Source organism: Bubalus bubalis, chromosome 17, assembly GCF_019923935.1.
Source record: "Bubalus bubalis isolate 160015118507 breed Murrah chromosome 17, NDDB_SH_1, whole genome shotgun sequence".
NCBI classification, from domain to species: Eukaryota; Metazoa; Chordata; class Mammalia; order Artiodactyla; family Bovidae; genus Bubalus; species Bubalus bubalis.
Window position 1 is genome coordinate 14,683,308 of NC_059173.1, and position 14,965 is coordinate 14,698,272.

The 14,965-nt window shown below is 45.1% G+C and overlaps 1 protein-coding gene across 8 annotated transcripts in view; it reads right to left on the reverse strand.

The window, feature by feature from the left end:
- The window catches only part of TESC (tescalcin), a 65,283-nt gene that overhangs the window by 41,804 nt on the left and 8,514 nt on the right, over positions 1 to 14,965 (reverse strand). Inside the window, exon 1 of one of the 8 annotated variants that reach the window (XM_045163075.1) lies at positions 4,477 to 4,776. The exons of 6 other annotated variants lie outside the window; for them this stretch is intronic. In XM_045163075.1, coding sequence (XP_045019010.1) covers positions 4,477 to 4,531 — 55 coding nt within the window. In that variant the 5' untranslated portion in view covers positions 4,532 to 4,776. Of the gene's footprint in view, positions 1 to 4,476; positions 4,777 to 14,965 lie in introns of those variants that run through there. One more of the 8 variants, XM_045163072.1, reaches the window with a different exon arrangement.

The window sequence follows — 14,965 nt, forward strand, 5'->3', positions numbered from 1 at the left end:
TTAGCACATACTAACACAAGACTACAGCCATGAAATTAAAAGACACTTGCTCCTTGAAAGAAAAGCTATGACAAACTCAGTGTATTAAAAGGCAGAGACATCACTTTGCCAACAAAGTGATGGTTTTTATAGTCAAAGTTATGGTTTTTCTAGTATTCATGTGTAGATGTGACAGGTGGACCATAAAGAAGGCTGAGAGCTGAAGAATTGATGCTTTCAAATTGTGGTGCTGAAGAAAACTCTAGAGAGTCCCTTAGACTACAAGGAGATCAAATCAGTCAATCCTAAAGGAAATCAACCCTGAATATTCTTGGAAGGACTGATGCTGAATACTGACGCTCTAATACTTTGGCGGCCATCTGATGTGAAGAGCCAACTCACTGGAAAAGACCCTGATGCTGGGAAAGACTGAAGGTAGGAGGAGAAGGGGGCATCAGAGGATGGGATGGTTGGATGGCATCACTGACTCAATGGACATGAGTTTAAGCAAACTCCAGGAGACAGTGAAGGGCAGGGAAGCCTGGAGTGCTGCAGCCCATGGAGCTGCAAAGAGTTGGATACAACTTAGCAACTGAACAGCAACAACAAACTGGAAATTACCTGAATGCCCCACAGCAGCAGAATAAAGTGGGTGTTCAGGGCTCAGTCGCTCAGTCATGTCTGACTCTTGGTGGCCCACCAAGCTCCTCTTCACGGGATTTTCCAGGCAAGAATACTAAAGAGAGTTGTCATTTCCTACTCCAGGGGATCTTCCCAACCCAGGGATCCAACAGGCACGGTCTTTACCACTAGTGCCACCTGGGAAGCCCAAAGTGGGTGGTATATTCAAATAATGGAATAGTATACAGCAGAAAATGAACGCAGAGTAGGCCATTAACTAGGGTGATTTTCAAAACATAATAACAAGCAGAAGCCAGGTATGAAAACAGTACATACTTTATGACTCCATTTATATAAAGCACAAAACCCGGCAGAGCTCATCTGCAGTATTAGAAGTCAATCTAGAAAGGCTACATACGGTATGATTCCAACTACACGACCTTCTGGAAGAGGCAAAACTTACCAAGACAGTAATAAGATCAGTGGTTACCAGGGGGAAGATGAGCTGACAAAGCACACAGAATTTTCAGGGCAGTGAACCTACTCTGTGTGAACCTTATATATTTGTCCAAACTCAAAGAATGTAGGACACCAAAGTGAAGTGAAAAAGTGTTAGTTGCCCAGTCGTGTCTGAATCTTTGTGATCCCATGGACTGTAGCCTGCCAGGCTCCTCTGTCCATGGAATTCTCCTGGCAAGAATACTGGAATGGATGGTCATTCCCTTCTCCAGGGGATCTTCCTGACCCCAGGGATCGAACTCAGGTCTCCTGCACTGCAGGCAGATTCTTTACTGTCTGAGCCACCAGGGAAGCCTGGACACCAAGGAACCTAACGTAACCCTAATGTAAACCATGAACTCTGGGTGTTGATGTGTCAGTGTAGATCCATCAATTATAACAAAGGCCCCACGCTGCAGGGGGTGTTAATGGTAGGGAGGCTGCGCATGTGGGCTGGGGCAGGCGTGCTGTGCTGGGCTTAGTCGCTCAGTGGTGTCTGACTCTTTGCAACCCCATGGACTGTAGCCCGCCAGGCTCCTCTGTCCATGGGGATTCTCCAGGCAAGAATACTGGTGTGGGTTGCCATGCCCTTCTCCAGGAGATCTTCCCAACCAAGGGATTGAACCCAGGTCTCCCACACTGCAGGTGGATTCTTTACCATCTCAGCCACCAGGGAAGCCTGGGGGCTGGGGTGCATGTAATCTCTTATCCTTCCCATTAATTTGCTGTTAACCTAAAATGGCTAATAACAAAGTCTTAATTTTTATAAAGTTACAACAGCAGTTGCCCTTGACGGGGTAGTAACTTGAATGGGGCATGAGAGGGTTTCTGGGGGCTGGAAATGTTTCATTCTTGACCCAGCAGCAGGTTACACAGCTCTGAAAAGTTTTTGGAACTGTATGCTCATGCGTGATGCAGTTTTCTATAGATGACCATGCAATAAGACATTTGAAAAGCTCAGTAATCTACATGTCGGGGATTTATCCTGAAAGAATAAATCCAACAGGTACAGTGAGATGAGTTTGTAAGTGTGTTCACTGTGTATTCTCCACAACAGCTTAACAACTGGACTCAATCTCAGTGCCCCCCACAAGCAGGTCAGTTAAGTATTTTATGGTGTGTGTGTGCGTGCTCAGTTGTGTCTGACTCTGTGCAACCTTTTGAACTGTAGCCCACCAGGCTCCTCTTGTCCATGGGATTTTTTCAGGCAAGAATACGGGAGTGGGTTGCTGTTTCCTCCTCTGGGGGATTGTCCCAACCCAGGGATCGAACTCGTGTCTCCTGTGTCTTCTGTACTGCAGGTTAGTTCTTTACAGAGCCATCCAGGAAGCTCCCACTTTATGGTGTGTTTAGCCAATTAAAACAATAAAAAAGGATGCTGAGAATTCCCTGGTGGTCCAGTGATTAAGACTCTGCACTTCTACTGCAGGGGGCGAAGGTTCGATCCCCGCTCGGGGTACTAAGATCTCACATGCCGGGCGGGCAGTGCAGCCAAAAAAAAAAGATTTTAAAAAGGATGCTGACTTTAAAAGTGACAGCTGTGTATTTAACAGGAACATACATTCTAACATAATGTTGTCTAAAACAACCTGCTACAAAGACAGCAAGACTCCATATTGGGGGGAACATCTAAATATACATCAATGCATGCAAGTAATGGAAGTCAACTTGTTTTCCCAAAATAATAATAGCAATTATCTCTCAACACTGGGATTAAAGACTCTTGTTTGTTTTGCTTCCACTCATCTATATTTTCCAAATCTTCCATAATATACAATGTATACTTATTGGTCATATAAGGATTTAAGCAGGTCCCATATGGGACAGCTGAGGAATCTCAACAATAGTGTTAATGGTGAATCATTCACTGGCAAGTACACATCCTGGGCACACATGTACTATTTAATCCTTTCCGTGACCCTGTGACTGACCGACAATTCCCACTTTATAGACAAGAACATGGAGGTCCTGAGGGGATCGGGAATTTGCTCAAGGTCACTAAACTTAGAAAGAAGCAGCCCCAGGATATGAACATAGTTTGTCTGACAGAACATGTGTGATTCAGTCTGCTTGTTTTGTTTGTAACTGACACCCCACACTGCCTCCCTTTGGGTGATCGGATTGTGTATGTGTGTGTGCGCGTGCTCAGTCGCTCAGCTGTGTCTGTCTCTTTTGGACCCCATGGACACAGCCCACCAGGCTCTTCTGTCTATGGGATTTCCCAGGCAAGAACACTGGAGTGGTTTGCCATTTCCCACTCCAGGAGACCTTCCCAACACAGGGATCGAACCCACATCTCTTGCGTCCCCTGCATCGGCAGGCAGACTCTTTATCACTGTACCACCTGGGAAGCCCGGGTGATCAGAGTATACTGGCCAATTAGAGTCCCCACAGATCAAAAAAAAAAAAAAAAAAAGAAATATACTGATGTCATTTGCAGCAACATGGATGGACCTAGAGATTAGCATTCTAAATCAAATAAATCAGACCAAGAAAGAAATTCTCATATGATAGTGCTCATGTGTGAAATCTTAAAAAATGATACAAATGAATTTACAAAGTATAAGTGGACTTTCAGACATAGAAAACAAATTTATGGTTAACCAAAGGGGCAAAAGGGGAGGGAAGAATAAATTAGGAGCTTGGAATTAACATAAGCACACCACTATATAGGAAATAGACCAACAACAAGGTCCTATTGTATAGCACAGGGAACTATACTCAGTATCTTGTAATAACCCATAATGGAAACGCATCTAAAAGAGAATATATGTAACTAAATCACTTTGCTGTACACCTGAAACTAATACAACACTATAAATCAATTATATTTCAATAGAAAATTCAAAAATACACTGATTTGTTGCAAAATAATGATCAGAAATTATAGCCAAACACATGCTGCTAAACCATCTCCAAGAAAGATGAGCTCCCTTGAAGACACTGTGCTAAGTGAGAGAGGCTGATCACAAAGCCCACGCCTGGCAGAATCCTCTTTACACAAAACGCTTAGAGAGGCAAAGCCACAGACACAGAAAGTAGACCAGTGGTTGTCTGGGGCTGAGAAAGGAGAGAAGGAATCACTGATAATAGCAAAGGAGTTTCTTCAGAGGGGGTTGACAAGGTTCTAGAATGAGATTGTTATCCAACCCTTTGATTACACTAAAAGCTGCTGCTGCTGCTAAGTCGCTTCAGTCGTGTCCGACTCTGTGCAACCCCAGAGACGGCAGCCCACCAGGCTCCCCCATCCCTGGGATTCTCCAGGCAAGAACACTGGAGTGGGTTGCCATTTCCTTCTCCAATGCATGAAAGTGAAAAGTGAAAGTGAAGACGCTCAGTCATGCCCGACTCTTAGTGACCCCATGGACTGCAGCTTACCAGGCTCCTCCGTCCACGGGATTTTCCAGGCAAGAGTACTAGAGTGGGGTGCCATCGCCTTCTCCGACACTAAAAGCTGAGCACACTGTAAAGGCGTGAGATGCAGGGGGTGAGTGATGGCTCAGTAAAGACGCAGCAAAGTAACTTAGGATGCCCCTGGTGGACCAGGGGTAAAGAATCTGCCTGCCAACTCGGAATGCGGGTTTAATCCCGGGTCCCGGACGATTCCACATGCCAAAGGGCAACGAAGCCCCTGAGCCGCAGCTGCTGAGCCCCTGTGTGCCGCAACTGCTGAAGCCTGCACGCCTAGAGCCTGTGTTCCGCAACAAGGGAACTGCAATGAGAAGCCCAAGCACAGCAACCAGAGTAGCCCCGGCTCGACACAACTAAAGAAAGCCCGCAGGGCACAGCAACAAAGATCCAGTACAGACAAAAATAAATAAATAAAATGTTTTTAAAAAGTTAGTGCACCATCATGACAACAACCATAGCTGTTAATTAACAAGAGGCATTCATCAAGCTGTGTCCTGGGCACAGCGCCCGACTCTATTCTTGACGAGCCTTGGCTCACATAAGCCTCAATCAATCCTACCAGGCAGGCACAGCTTTTCCCCCAACCTAGAGATGGGAACACTGAGACCTGTCCAAGGCCACACAGACAGGAAACGGTGAATAAACTATAAACCACCGTAGGCCAGATTTCTCTAATGAAGAGTTTTCAGCTAACGCCATCCAAAACACAAGCACACGTGTGCACCACACACCTTTCTGTCCTGCTGCACTGAAAGCAGAGGAATTAGGAGGAAAACTCCCCCAGCTCGGGTTCCCTCTTTTGGGCACCCAAACCTTCGGAGCCAAGAACTCAGTCCTTAACAAAGTTCTATGTGCCCTCATCACCAGCCTCCCAGGTTGATCCTGTCACACAGGGTCCCCGATACACATGTGCCCATGTCACACCCTGGAAGGCCCTGTCTGTCCTTCCCTCAAGGGTTCTCATGATCCCTTGATCTCATGATCCCTCTCAAAGTTTCCCTGCTCCTCACTCTGAGCCCTCTCTGTTCCCCCCACCCCCACTGTGAGGTCACAGTTGCCATAGGAACGAGAGGCAGAGACACCTCAGTGCCTGGCATCTGGGACCTGGTTATTTGGGGTTTTAGATTTCAACCTGAGGGAAATGCACACCCTTCCATGGGACTGGTGGGAGTTTAATCTGCCTCATCCAGGGCTGGCAGGGTTGCGGGGGACGGGGTGGGGGCTGACCTGTCGCTTTTGTATCAAAAGTTTAAAAGGAAAAGTATACATCTGCAGGGCCCAATACAGAGCCACCAGCCACAAGTAGCTATGAAGATGGGCTGATGTGTGAAAAAACATACCAGCTTTCAAAGACTTATTACAAAACACATGACAACTGTCTTAATAACTTTTCTATTAATTATATTTGAAATATTTTAGTTAGGTTAAATACATCATTAAAATTAACTTCAGTTGTTTCATTATTTTTTTTTAATGTGGCTACTAGAAAATCTAGAATTATGTTCCATCTATAGCTCGCTGAAAATTTAGAATTATTCTACCTCATATTATATTTGTGCTCAACAGTGCCTGGCATTTGTGCTCTGAACCAGCAATTTGTCCCTAGGAATGAATCCTAAAGAACAGAGACAAATATACAAAGATAAATACATAAGAGTAATCACCATTGCCTATTTCGAACAGTAAAAAAAAAAAAATTCAAAAGAATTGGGTAAATGCTGGGCCACATAAAACTGGTTAAATAAATGCTGAAAATTGTTTTAGTATTGTGGGACACAGAAAAATGCTCATGGAGTATCATTCTATGGGAAAACCAACAGGCAACAAAGATCTTATTTACATGAAAGATCTCATTAACACATTGATATACAAGTGTGTACAAAGGAAAAATTAGGAAAAGGCTACAACAAAACAGTAGATTGTTCCAGATGATAGCATGACAGGACATTTGTCTCCTCCAGCTCCTTACTTTTGCTTAAGTAAGTAAGTGTTAGTCGCTCAGTCATGCCTGACTCTTTGCGACCCCATGGACTGTAGCCCATCAGGCTCCTCTGTCCCTGAGATTTTCCAGGCAAGGATCCTGGAGTGGGTTGCCATTTCCTTCTCCAGGGGATCTTCCCAACACAGGGATCGAACCCAGGACTCCTGCACTTCAGGCAGATTCTTTACCTGCTGAGCTACGTATCCATCCTTTAAATTTCCTGCAATTAATAGGGATAACTTGTGTAATCTTCTTTAAATTTTTTTCCTTCTATGGCTATAATGAAAATAAAACAGAGACTATCAAGCACTGGTGATACTATGGAGAAAGTGGATCCCTCAGACGTTGCAGATGGGAGTGGAAAATGATCCAGCAACTATGGAAAACAGTCTGGTGATTCCTCTTCTAATTAAACATAGATTTATACCGAATCCAGAAATTCTGCTCCTAAGCATGTACCCAGGATAAACGAAAATGTACATCCACACAGAAACCCGTAAACAAATGCTCACAGCAGCCCTATGCATAACAGCCAAAACGTAGGAACAACGCAGATGTCCTTCAACAGGTGAATGGATTAAAAAAACAGCTCATGCAGCTCAATATAAAAAAGAAACAACAAAACTCAAAGAGTGGGCAGAAGATCTGAACAGACACTTCTGCAAAGACAACATACAGATGGCCAAATAAGCCCGTGAAAAGATGCTCAACATCACTAATTATCAGAGAAATGCAAATCAAAACTACAGTGAGGTTACTGCCTCACACCAGTCAGAATGGCCATCATCAGAAAGTCTACAAACAATAAATGCTGGAGAGGGTGTGGAGAAAACAGAACCCGCTTACAGTGCTGGTGGGAATGTAAGTTGGCGCACCTACTATGGAGAACAGTGTGGGGTTCCTTAAAAATCTAAAAACAGAGCTACCATATGATCCAGCAAGGCCACCCCTGGGCATATTTCTGAAGAAAACCATATACATGCACTCCAGTGTTCACTGCAGCACTATTTACAATAGCCTCGACATGGAAGCAACCCAAACGTCCATCGCCAGAGGAATGGATAAAAAAGATGGGCACATACAGTGGAATATTCATCAATCATAAAAAAGAAGGAAATACTGTCATTCACTGCAACAAGGATGCACCCTCATACTAAGCGGGATCAGAAGGAGAAAGACCACCACAGGTGCCACTTACACATGGATTCTAAAAAATGATACAGATGAGCTTATTCACAAAACAGAAACAGACTTGCAGATATCAGAAACAAAGTTACGGTTCCCAAAAACAAAGTTACGGTTCCCAAAAGGGAGAGGTGGAGGGGAGGGGTAAACTAAGAGCTAGGAACAAAGATAATACACACCATTATACATAAAATAATCATCAAGGGCCTACTATATAGGTCCTATACCCAGTGGATAGCACAGAGAACTACCCAACATTCTATAATATCCTATATGGGAAAAGAATCTGAAAAAGAATGTACATGGATAACTGAATCACGCTGCTGCATACCTGAAACTAACATGACGTAGTAAACAACCATACTCTAATATAATAAAAATTAAATTAAAAGTACTGGGGATGATAGTACGTAATAAATATAATTAACACTGCTGTATGTTATACATGAAAGTTACTGAGAGTAAATCTTAAGAGTTCTCATCACAAGAAAAATTTTTTTCTGTTTCTTCTTTAATTGAATCTATATGAAATGATGGCTGTTCACTAAGCTTATTACGATAATCACTTCATGATCTATGTAAACCAAATCTTTATGCTGTACACCTTAAATTTATACAGTGCTGTATATCAACTATATGTCAATAAAAGTGAAGGAGGAAAAAGGCCAGGAACACAAATCTTTTCTTTCCTCCCATAGTCAGTTTGTTTACTAAAAAAAAAACTACATATTTAAGGAAACAAAGAATATTTGATTAAAATTGATTTAATAAATGTGTGCTCTATCCATACAGCAGACTATTATTCAGCCATAAAAAAGGATGAACTACTGACGCCAGCTACAACGTGGATGAACCCTGAACACATCCTGCTGAAGGAAAGGAACCAGACCCAAAAGGCCACAGGTGTGTGATTCCATTTATCTGCAAAGGCCAGAGTAGGCAAACCTACAGGCACAGACTGGATGGGTGCCTGCCAGGGGCAGGGGGGCAGTGAGGAGTGGCTATGGACATGGGGTCTCTGCCTGGCCCTGGCCCCGGCCCCGGCCCCGCCGCTCAGCCTGCCCCCTGCTATGCTAGGAGGGGTTGTGCTCACTGGAGGAAGGAGAATCGCATAGATCGGGAGATCAGAGACAACACTCAGGAAGGAGGGCAGGTGGAGACTAGGAGCAGAGAAGCCAGCCCCAAATCCCCTGCAGGGTCCAGCCTCCCCTACATGACTTGGGAGGAAATAGGGGACCCACATTCACCCACGTCCACTATGGGGTGGTCAGGACTGTTCGAGCCTGGTGGCAGGCATACAAAATACAACTTGCTCCTTCCCTCCAGAATCTGTGCTGATCTCAGGGGAGTGGGGGCATGACAGATGCCCCCCTGGGGTACAGCTGTGTCTGCTTCATCCCCTGATGGGTGCCCCCATCACTCTGAGAGACATGTACTGAGTGCCTCTGATTTGCTGGGCACCTGCCAGATGCCAAGGACGCAGACACAAAAGGCAGAGCCCTCACCTCGCTGTGATCCAGGACCCTAAGAGGGGCATCTGCTGGCCAAGGAGCATCAAGGCAGGAGTGGGGCTGCTAGTCCACAGGGATGGGCTGGGAGATGATGCCATTGGGATCCCAGAGGCTGAGGGCCCGGTGCAGGAGGCAGGGCTAGTGGAGGCAGAATGGGAGGAACACAAGGAGCCCCAAGCCCTTGAGCATGGGCGAAGGCAGACTAAGAACAGAGGTGCTGGGTGTGGGGGGTGGGCACATACAACAGACTACGGCAATCAGACTTTACTCTGAGTTTCCAGAGGATGCTAAGCCACAAAACAAGAGCCCAGGCACCTGGCAACCGAATGGACGGTGATGCAGATGATGGACCTGGGTACCTGCTGAGAGGCCCGCAGGTGTAGCGCTCCTGGCAGGGAAGGGAGCTCAAGACACAGCTGGGAGAAGCAGGGGTGACTGAGAGCATGCTGGCTCCTTTTTCAGGGGGCGCCCTCGAGCCACCCTGCCTCCTTCATGTCCCCCCAGCAGTGCCAGCCTGGATGCAGGTGCCAGGATGCCAAGTGGCATCACCGGGAAGGTCTTGGTGCCTCTCAGGGCCTGCTGAATCCTGACAGACTGACCAGGACTCAACCCCTGGCATCAGCCGAAGTCCTAAAACACAGAGGTGTGCCCGACCGGACAGAAAGGGGAGCTAAACCCATTGCTACCAAGAGCTGCCGGTTCCACCCCAGCTTCACGTCCTGAGAAACCGCCTCCCGAGACTGTAACTTCCTCCTCCGTTTGAAGATAATAATAGCACCGCCCACAAGAGGCTGTTCATACCATGAAAAACAATCAAACCCCATACACAATATGCATAATCGTCAAAACGTGGGAACCCCAACATCCATCCACCGGTAGATGGATGAGCAAAATGAGCCATCTCCACCTGATGGCATATTACTCCACCACAAGACCAGCGAAGTACTGACACTTGCTACAGCCTGGATGAACCTTGAAAGCGTGACGTTAAGTGAGAGAAGCCAGACACGCAAGGCCACTACTGCATGCTCCCTTTTGTATGAATCACCCAAAGCAAGCAGATCCACAGAGACAGAAAGTAGGTTAGTGGTTGCCAGGGGCTGCCAGTTAGTTGGGAGATTAGAGTGTCTGCTGATGGGCATGAAGTTTCTTTTGGGGGTGACGAAGATGGTTGGGAAATATAGAAGTGGTGGCAGCACATGACTGTGAAAGGGCTTAATGCCACTGAATTGTATGCTTTAAAATGGTTAAGACGGGGGAATTCCCCGGCGGTTCAGGGGTTTGGACTTTGTGCTTCTACTGCTGGGGGCCCGGGTTCAATCCCTGGTTGGGCAACTAAGAGCCTGCAAGCTGCATGGTGCAGCCAAAATAAATAAACACAAAATTAAAAATTTTTTAGTTTAAGAGAATTCCTTTGTGCTCCGGAGGTTAAGACTCCACGCTCCCACCGCAAGGGGTACAGGTTTGATCCCTGATAGGGGAACTAAGATCCCACATGCCACAGGGCACGGCCAAAAAGAAATAATATAAATAAAATTAAATGGTTAAGATAATAAATTTCATGTTATATGAATTTTGCCCCAATTGTAAAAGAAATTGTATTACATTGTGCACTGAATCTGGTAGGAGGGGCATGAGACCCTGGAGTTGTCACGATTGTTATTACTATGCCCCCAAAACACTCATCGCGTGGTACCTACTCAGCTCTTCAGCTGCCTCCAGGCTCCCAGGGAAGAAGGAACGTGCTGTGAGCCGCCTGGGGCTACAGCCAAAGCAATGACTAAGCCAGGGCCTGGGGAGGGAGAGTGAGGGACTGGCCTTCACAGCCTGGAAGGGACCCGCTCTCACACACCTGGTGCACACAAGATGCTGTGTGGTGTGAGATGCCCTGCTTCTGTCCTCCACCTGCCGACCACTCGGAAGCCACGTGCTGGGCGTGTTACAAACCACATCTCACTGCTGGGAATTAAAAAAAAAAAAAAAAAAAAAAGGCACCTGGGAGCAGGTGGCCTGGAGAAGGAAGTTTTCAGCCTCCATTCAATTCTCCACAGCTGAAGCAGCCACAAGAAGACTTACGGCTGGCCTTCCTCCAGCACCTTTAAATCCTTTCTACACAAACTTCAACCCACTTTGTAAACGCAAGAGCTGAGGAGTTCCCAGGAAAAGGTTGCCCCAGCCCTGCACCAGCCTGCAAGATGGCATTTATTTTAGGTACTGAAGGTCTTGTTAGATATTTGGGGTTGTGTTTTTTGTTTTCCTGCACAGAAAGAATCCTCCAAATCTCAGAACTGGAGGGGATGCTGGGAGAGAGTAAAGTGACATGAGTTTTGAAAACATTCTCCTCCCAGGAGAGACGAGACAATTCTCAAAACCACACAGACCATGCCCTGCTCATCCACGCTCATCTTCCCACGGCTAGGGTCTGCCTTACAGCAGCGATCGTAACTGCTGTGTGTCAGCATTTATGCAGAGGCAGGACCTAAGCCAAATTCTTGACACACATTATCTTATTTAATCCTCAACACAGTGTCTGTCTCTCATGATTATCACACCCATTTTACAGATAAGGAAACTGAGAGGTTAAGTCACTCCCCAAGGTCACACAGATATGAGTGGCAGAACTGGGATTTGAACCGAGGTCTGTGACTCCAGAATCTGCTCTCATGACCATTTGCAGTCCTGTCTGCCAAAACGAAGAAATGACTAGGACAACACACACATTATCACTTACCTCGCTAAAGACAGAAAGATGTCTCCATTTTCATAAAAAGACTAGGGCTTCCCTGGTGGCTCAGTGGTAAAGAATCCTCCCACCAAAGCAGGAGAGGCAGTTCAATCCCTGATCCAGGAAGATCCCACATGCTGTGGAGCAACTAAGCCCCTGTGCTATACTTACTTAGCCTGTGCTCTCGAGCTGGGAGGCATTACTGAAGCTCCAGAGCCTCGAGTCTGTGCTCTGCAGCAAGAGAAGCCACCGCAATGAGAGGCCTGTGAGCCACCACCAGAGAGTAGGCCCCACTTGCTGCAGCTGGAGAGAGGCCCACACAGCAACCAAGATCCAGCACAGCCAAAAATGAATAAATAAAAATCGTAGTTTTTAAAAAAGGCTAAAGCTAAGGAAGAAAAACAACAGGGGAGATTTGGGCACCTTTCAGAGCCTATAGGGAACTGGTTTTCAGATCTTTCCAGATCTATTTTCAGTTCCAGATTTACCAAAACTGCAAGGGTTTATTATGGTAGGACATTTAAGTAAAGAATTCCAGTTCCATTAGAACTGGTCCAATGGTTAAGACTCCATGCTTCCAATGCAGGGGGCACGGGTTTGATCCTGGTTGGGGAACTAAGATCCCACATGCCACAGCCAAAAAAATAAAAAAATATACAAAAAGAAAAAAAAAAAAAAGAACTCTAGTTCCTTCTACAAAGAGCTAACACAGACTCTCTATTCCATTACAAACGCATGAAGCACTGGATTAAATTAGAAAAAAATTTAAGATATCACTAAGCTGGGAAATCTTCAGGTACTAGAAGCAAGGAGGAAACTCAGTCGCAGTAAGAGAGGTGGCCCAGGGGTACCAGAACAATTCCAGGCTCTAACAGCTAAGTGTGAGGCTTCTAGCCCACTGAGTAGCAGCAGTGGCCTGGGGTCTGTATGAGTTAGAAGCGAGACTCCTAACAAAGGCTAGAGCACAAAAGGCTGCCTCTCCACGTAAGGTGGGACAGAAAAATGTTCCCACTGGCCCAGACAATCAACAGGGAAGCTGATTCTGCTGAAGAGGTGGGATGGTGCAGAGGGAGGAGGAGGACTCTGTGACGAATCAAAACTGTGGGCCTGCGACATGCATGAGAGAAAAATCCAAACCTCTGTAGTGAAGGAAAACCAAATTGAGGAATTAATGTAAATAGTGTTTCTAGACCAGTGAAAACCCTAATAAGGTATCCAGAACAACAGATGCAAAGCACTGTAAGAGCCACTTCCATAGCCCTGAGCACAGGGTACTCTCATCAGGGAGGCACTTCAGCTAAGCTCATCTCTTTGGCCTTGGCATGAATGTGGAGATGAAGGTACACAGAAAGATATGAAAACCAGGGGCAGACAGCCCAAAGATGAGCTCAGGCTCAAAAACCAAACTACGCAAGCAAACGATCAGCATTTAGGAGAATCAGCAGACACAAATAATAAATGGAATGGAACTCCAAGAAGATGAGACAGCAGAAACTATAAATTATTGCAAATAATGTAAGAACAGTGCCCTCTGACAAAAGTGGTGACTCTGAAAACCATACAGAACTTACAAAATAGGTTTTTAAATTCCATAGACTTAAAAAAGAAAAGCTAAGGCAGCAAAGTTGTAATAAATAAAGAGTGAATTAGAAGACAGACTTAAGTAAACAACTTAAAATACAGCACAGAGAAACAAAAAGCTATGGAATATGAAAGAAAGGTAAAGAGGCATTCAGGACAGAATGACAGAGTTCATCACCTTTCTAAAGGAATTATTGAGGAAGATAAGGAGAAAGGGGAGAGAGAATATTTTCATGATGGAAGACATGAGTTGCTTTTAAAATAATATAGCATCAACCATTCCCCAGCAGAATAAATTAAATTCACACCTAGACAAAAGCATAGTATATTAAAAAAAACAACAACAACAAAGGAAAAAAACTCCCACAACAGATATTTTTAACACACAGAGGAAAAAACAGATTTCCACAAAGGAATATCAGTCAGACAAAAGAGTTGACTTTTCAACAACAGAAAGAGACCAAAAATTTCAGTCCTGAGAGAAAACATGTAGCAATCTCAAATTTTATACCTAGCCAAATGACCATTCCTATGAAACGAAAGGAAATGTTAGTCTCTCAGCTGTGTCTGACTCTTTGCAATCCCATGGACTGTAGTCTGCCAGGCTCCTCTGTGCATGGGATTCTCCAGGCAAGAATACTGGAGAGGGTTGCCATTCTCTTCTCCAGGGGATCTTCCTGAGATCAGGGATTGAACCTGGGTCTCCTGCATTGCAGGCAAATTCTTTACTGTCTGAGTCACCAGGAAAGCCCTATGGGCTAGCCAAAAGAAAAAAAAGACATTTTCAGACAAAGCTGACAACTCAGAGACTGACTGCAAACTCTATGGAAAGCTGTGTTACAAAGGAAGAAAACTGAATCTGTAAGGAAGAATGGTTGCAAGAATTAATAGAGACTGCATAAAACAATAAAAATACAGGTTTTAAAAATAAAGAAAAAAAACTACAGAGTGATGCAAATTCAAGCATGCTAAGGTCCCTGAAATTAAAAGATGCTTACTCCTTGGAAGGGAAAGTTATGACCAACCTAGACAGCATATTGAAAAGCAGAGACATTACTTTGTCAACAAAGTTTCGTCTAGTCAATGGTTTCTAGTCAAGGCTATGGTTTTTCCAGTAGTCACATACAGATGTGAGAGTTGCACTCTCACTCTCACATCTTCAGCTGAGCACTGAAGAATTGATGCTTTTGAACTGTGGTGTTGGAGAAGACTCTTGAGAGTCCCTTGGACTGCAAGGAGATCCATCCTAAAGGAGACCAGTCTATCCTAAAGGAGACCAGTCCTGGGTTTTTATTGGAAGGACCTATGTTGAAGCTGAAACTCCAATACTTTGGCCACCTGATGCGGAGAGCTGACTCATTTGAAAAGACCCTGATGCTAGGAAAGATTGAGGGCAGAAGAAGAAGGGGACGACAGAGGATGAGATGGTTGAATGGCATCACTGACTCAATGGACATGGGTTTGGGTGAACTC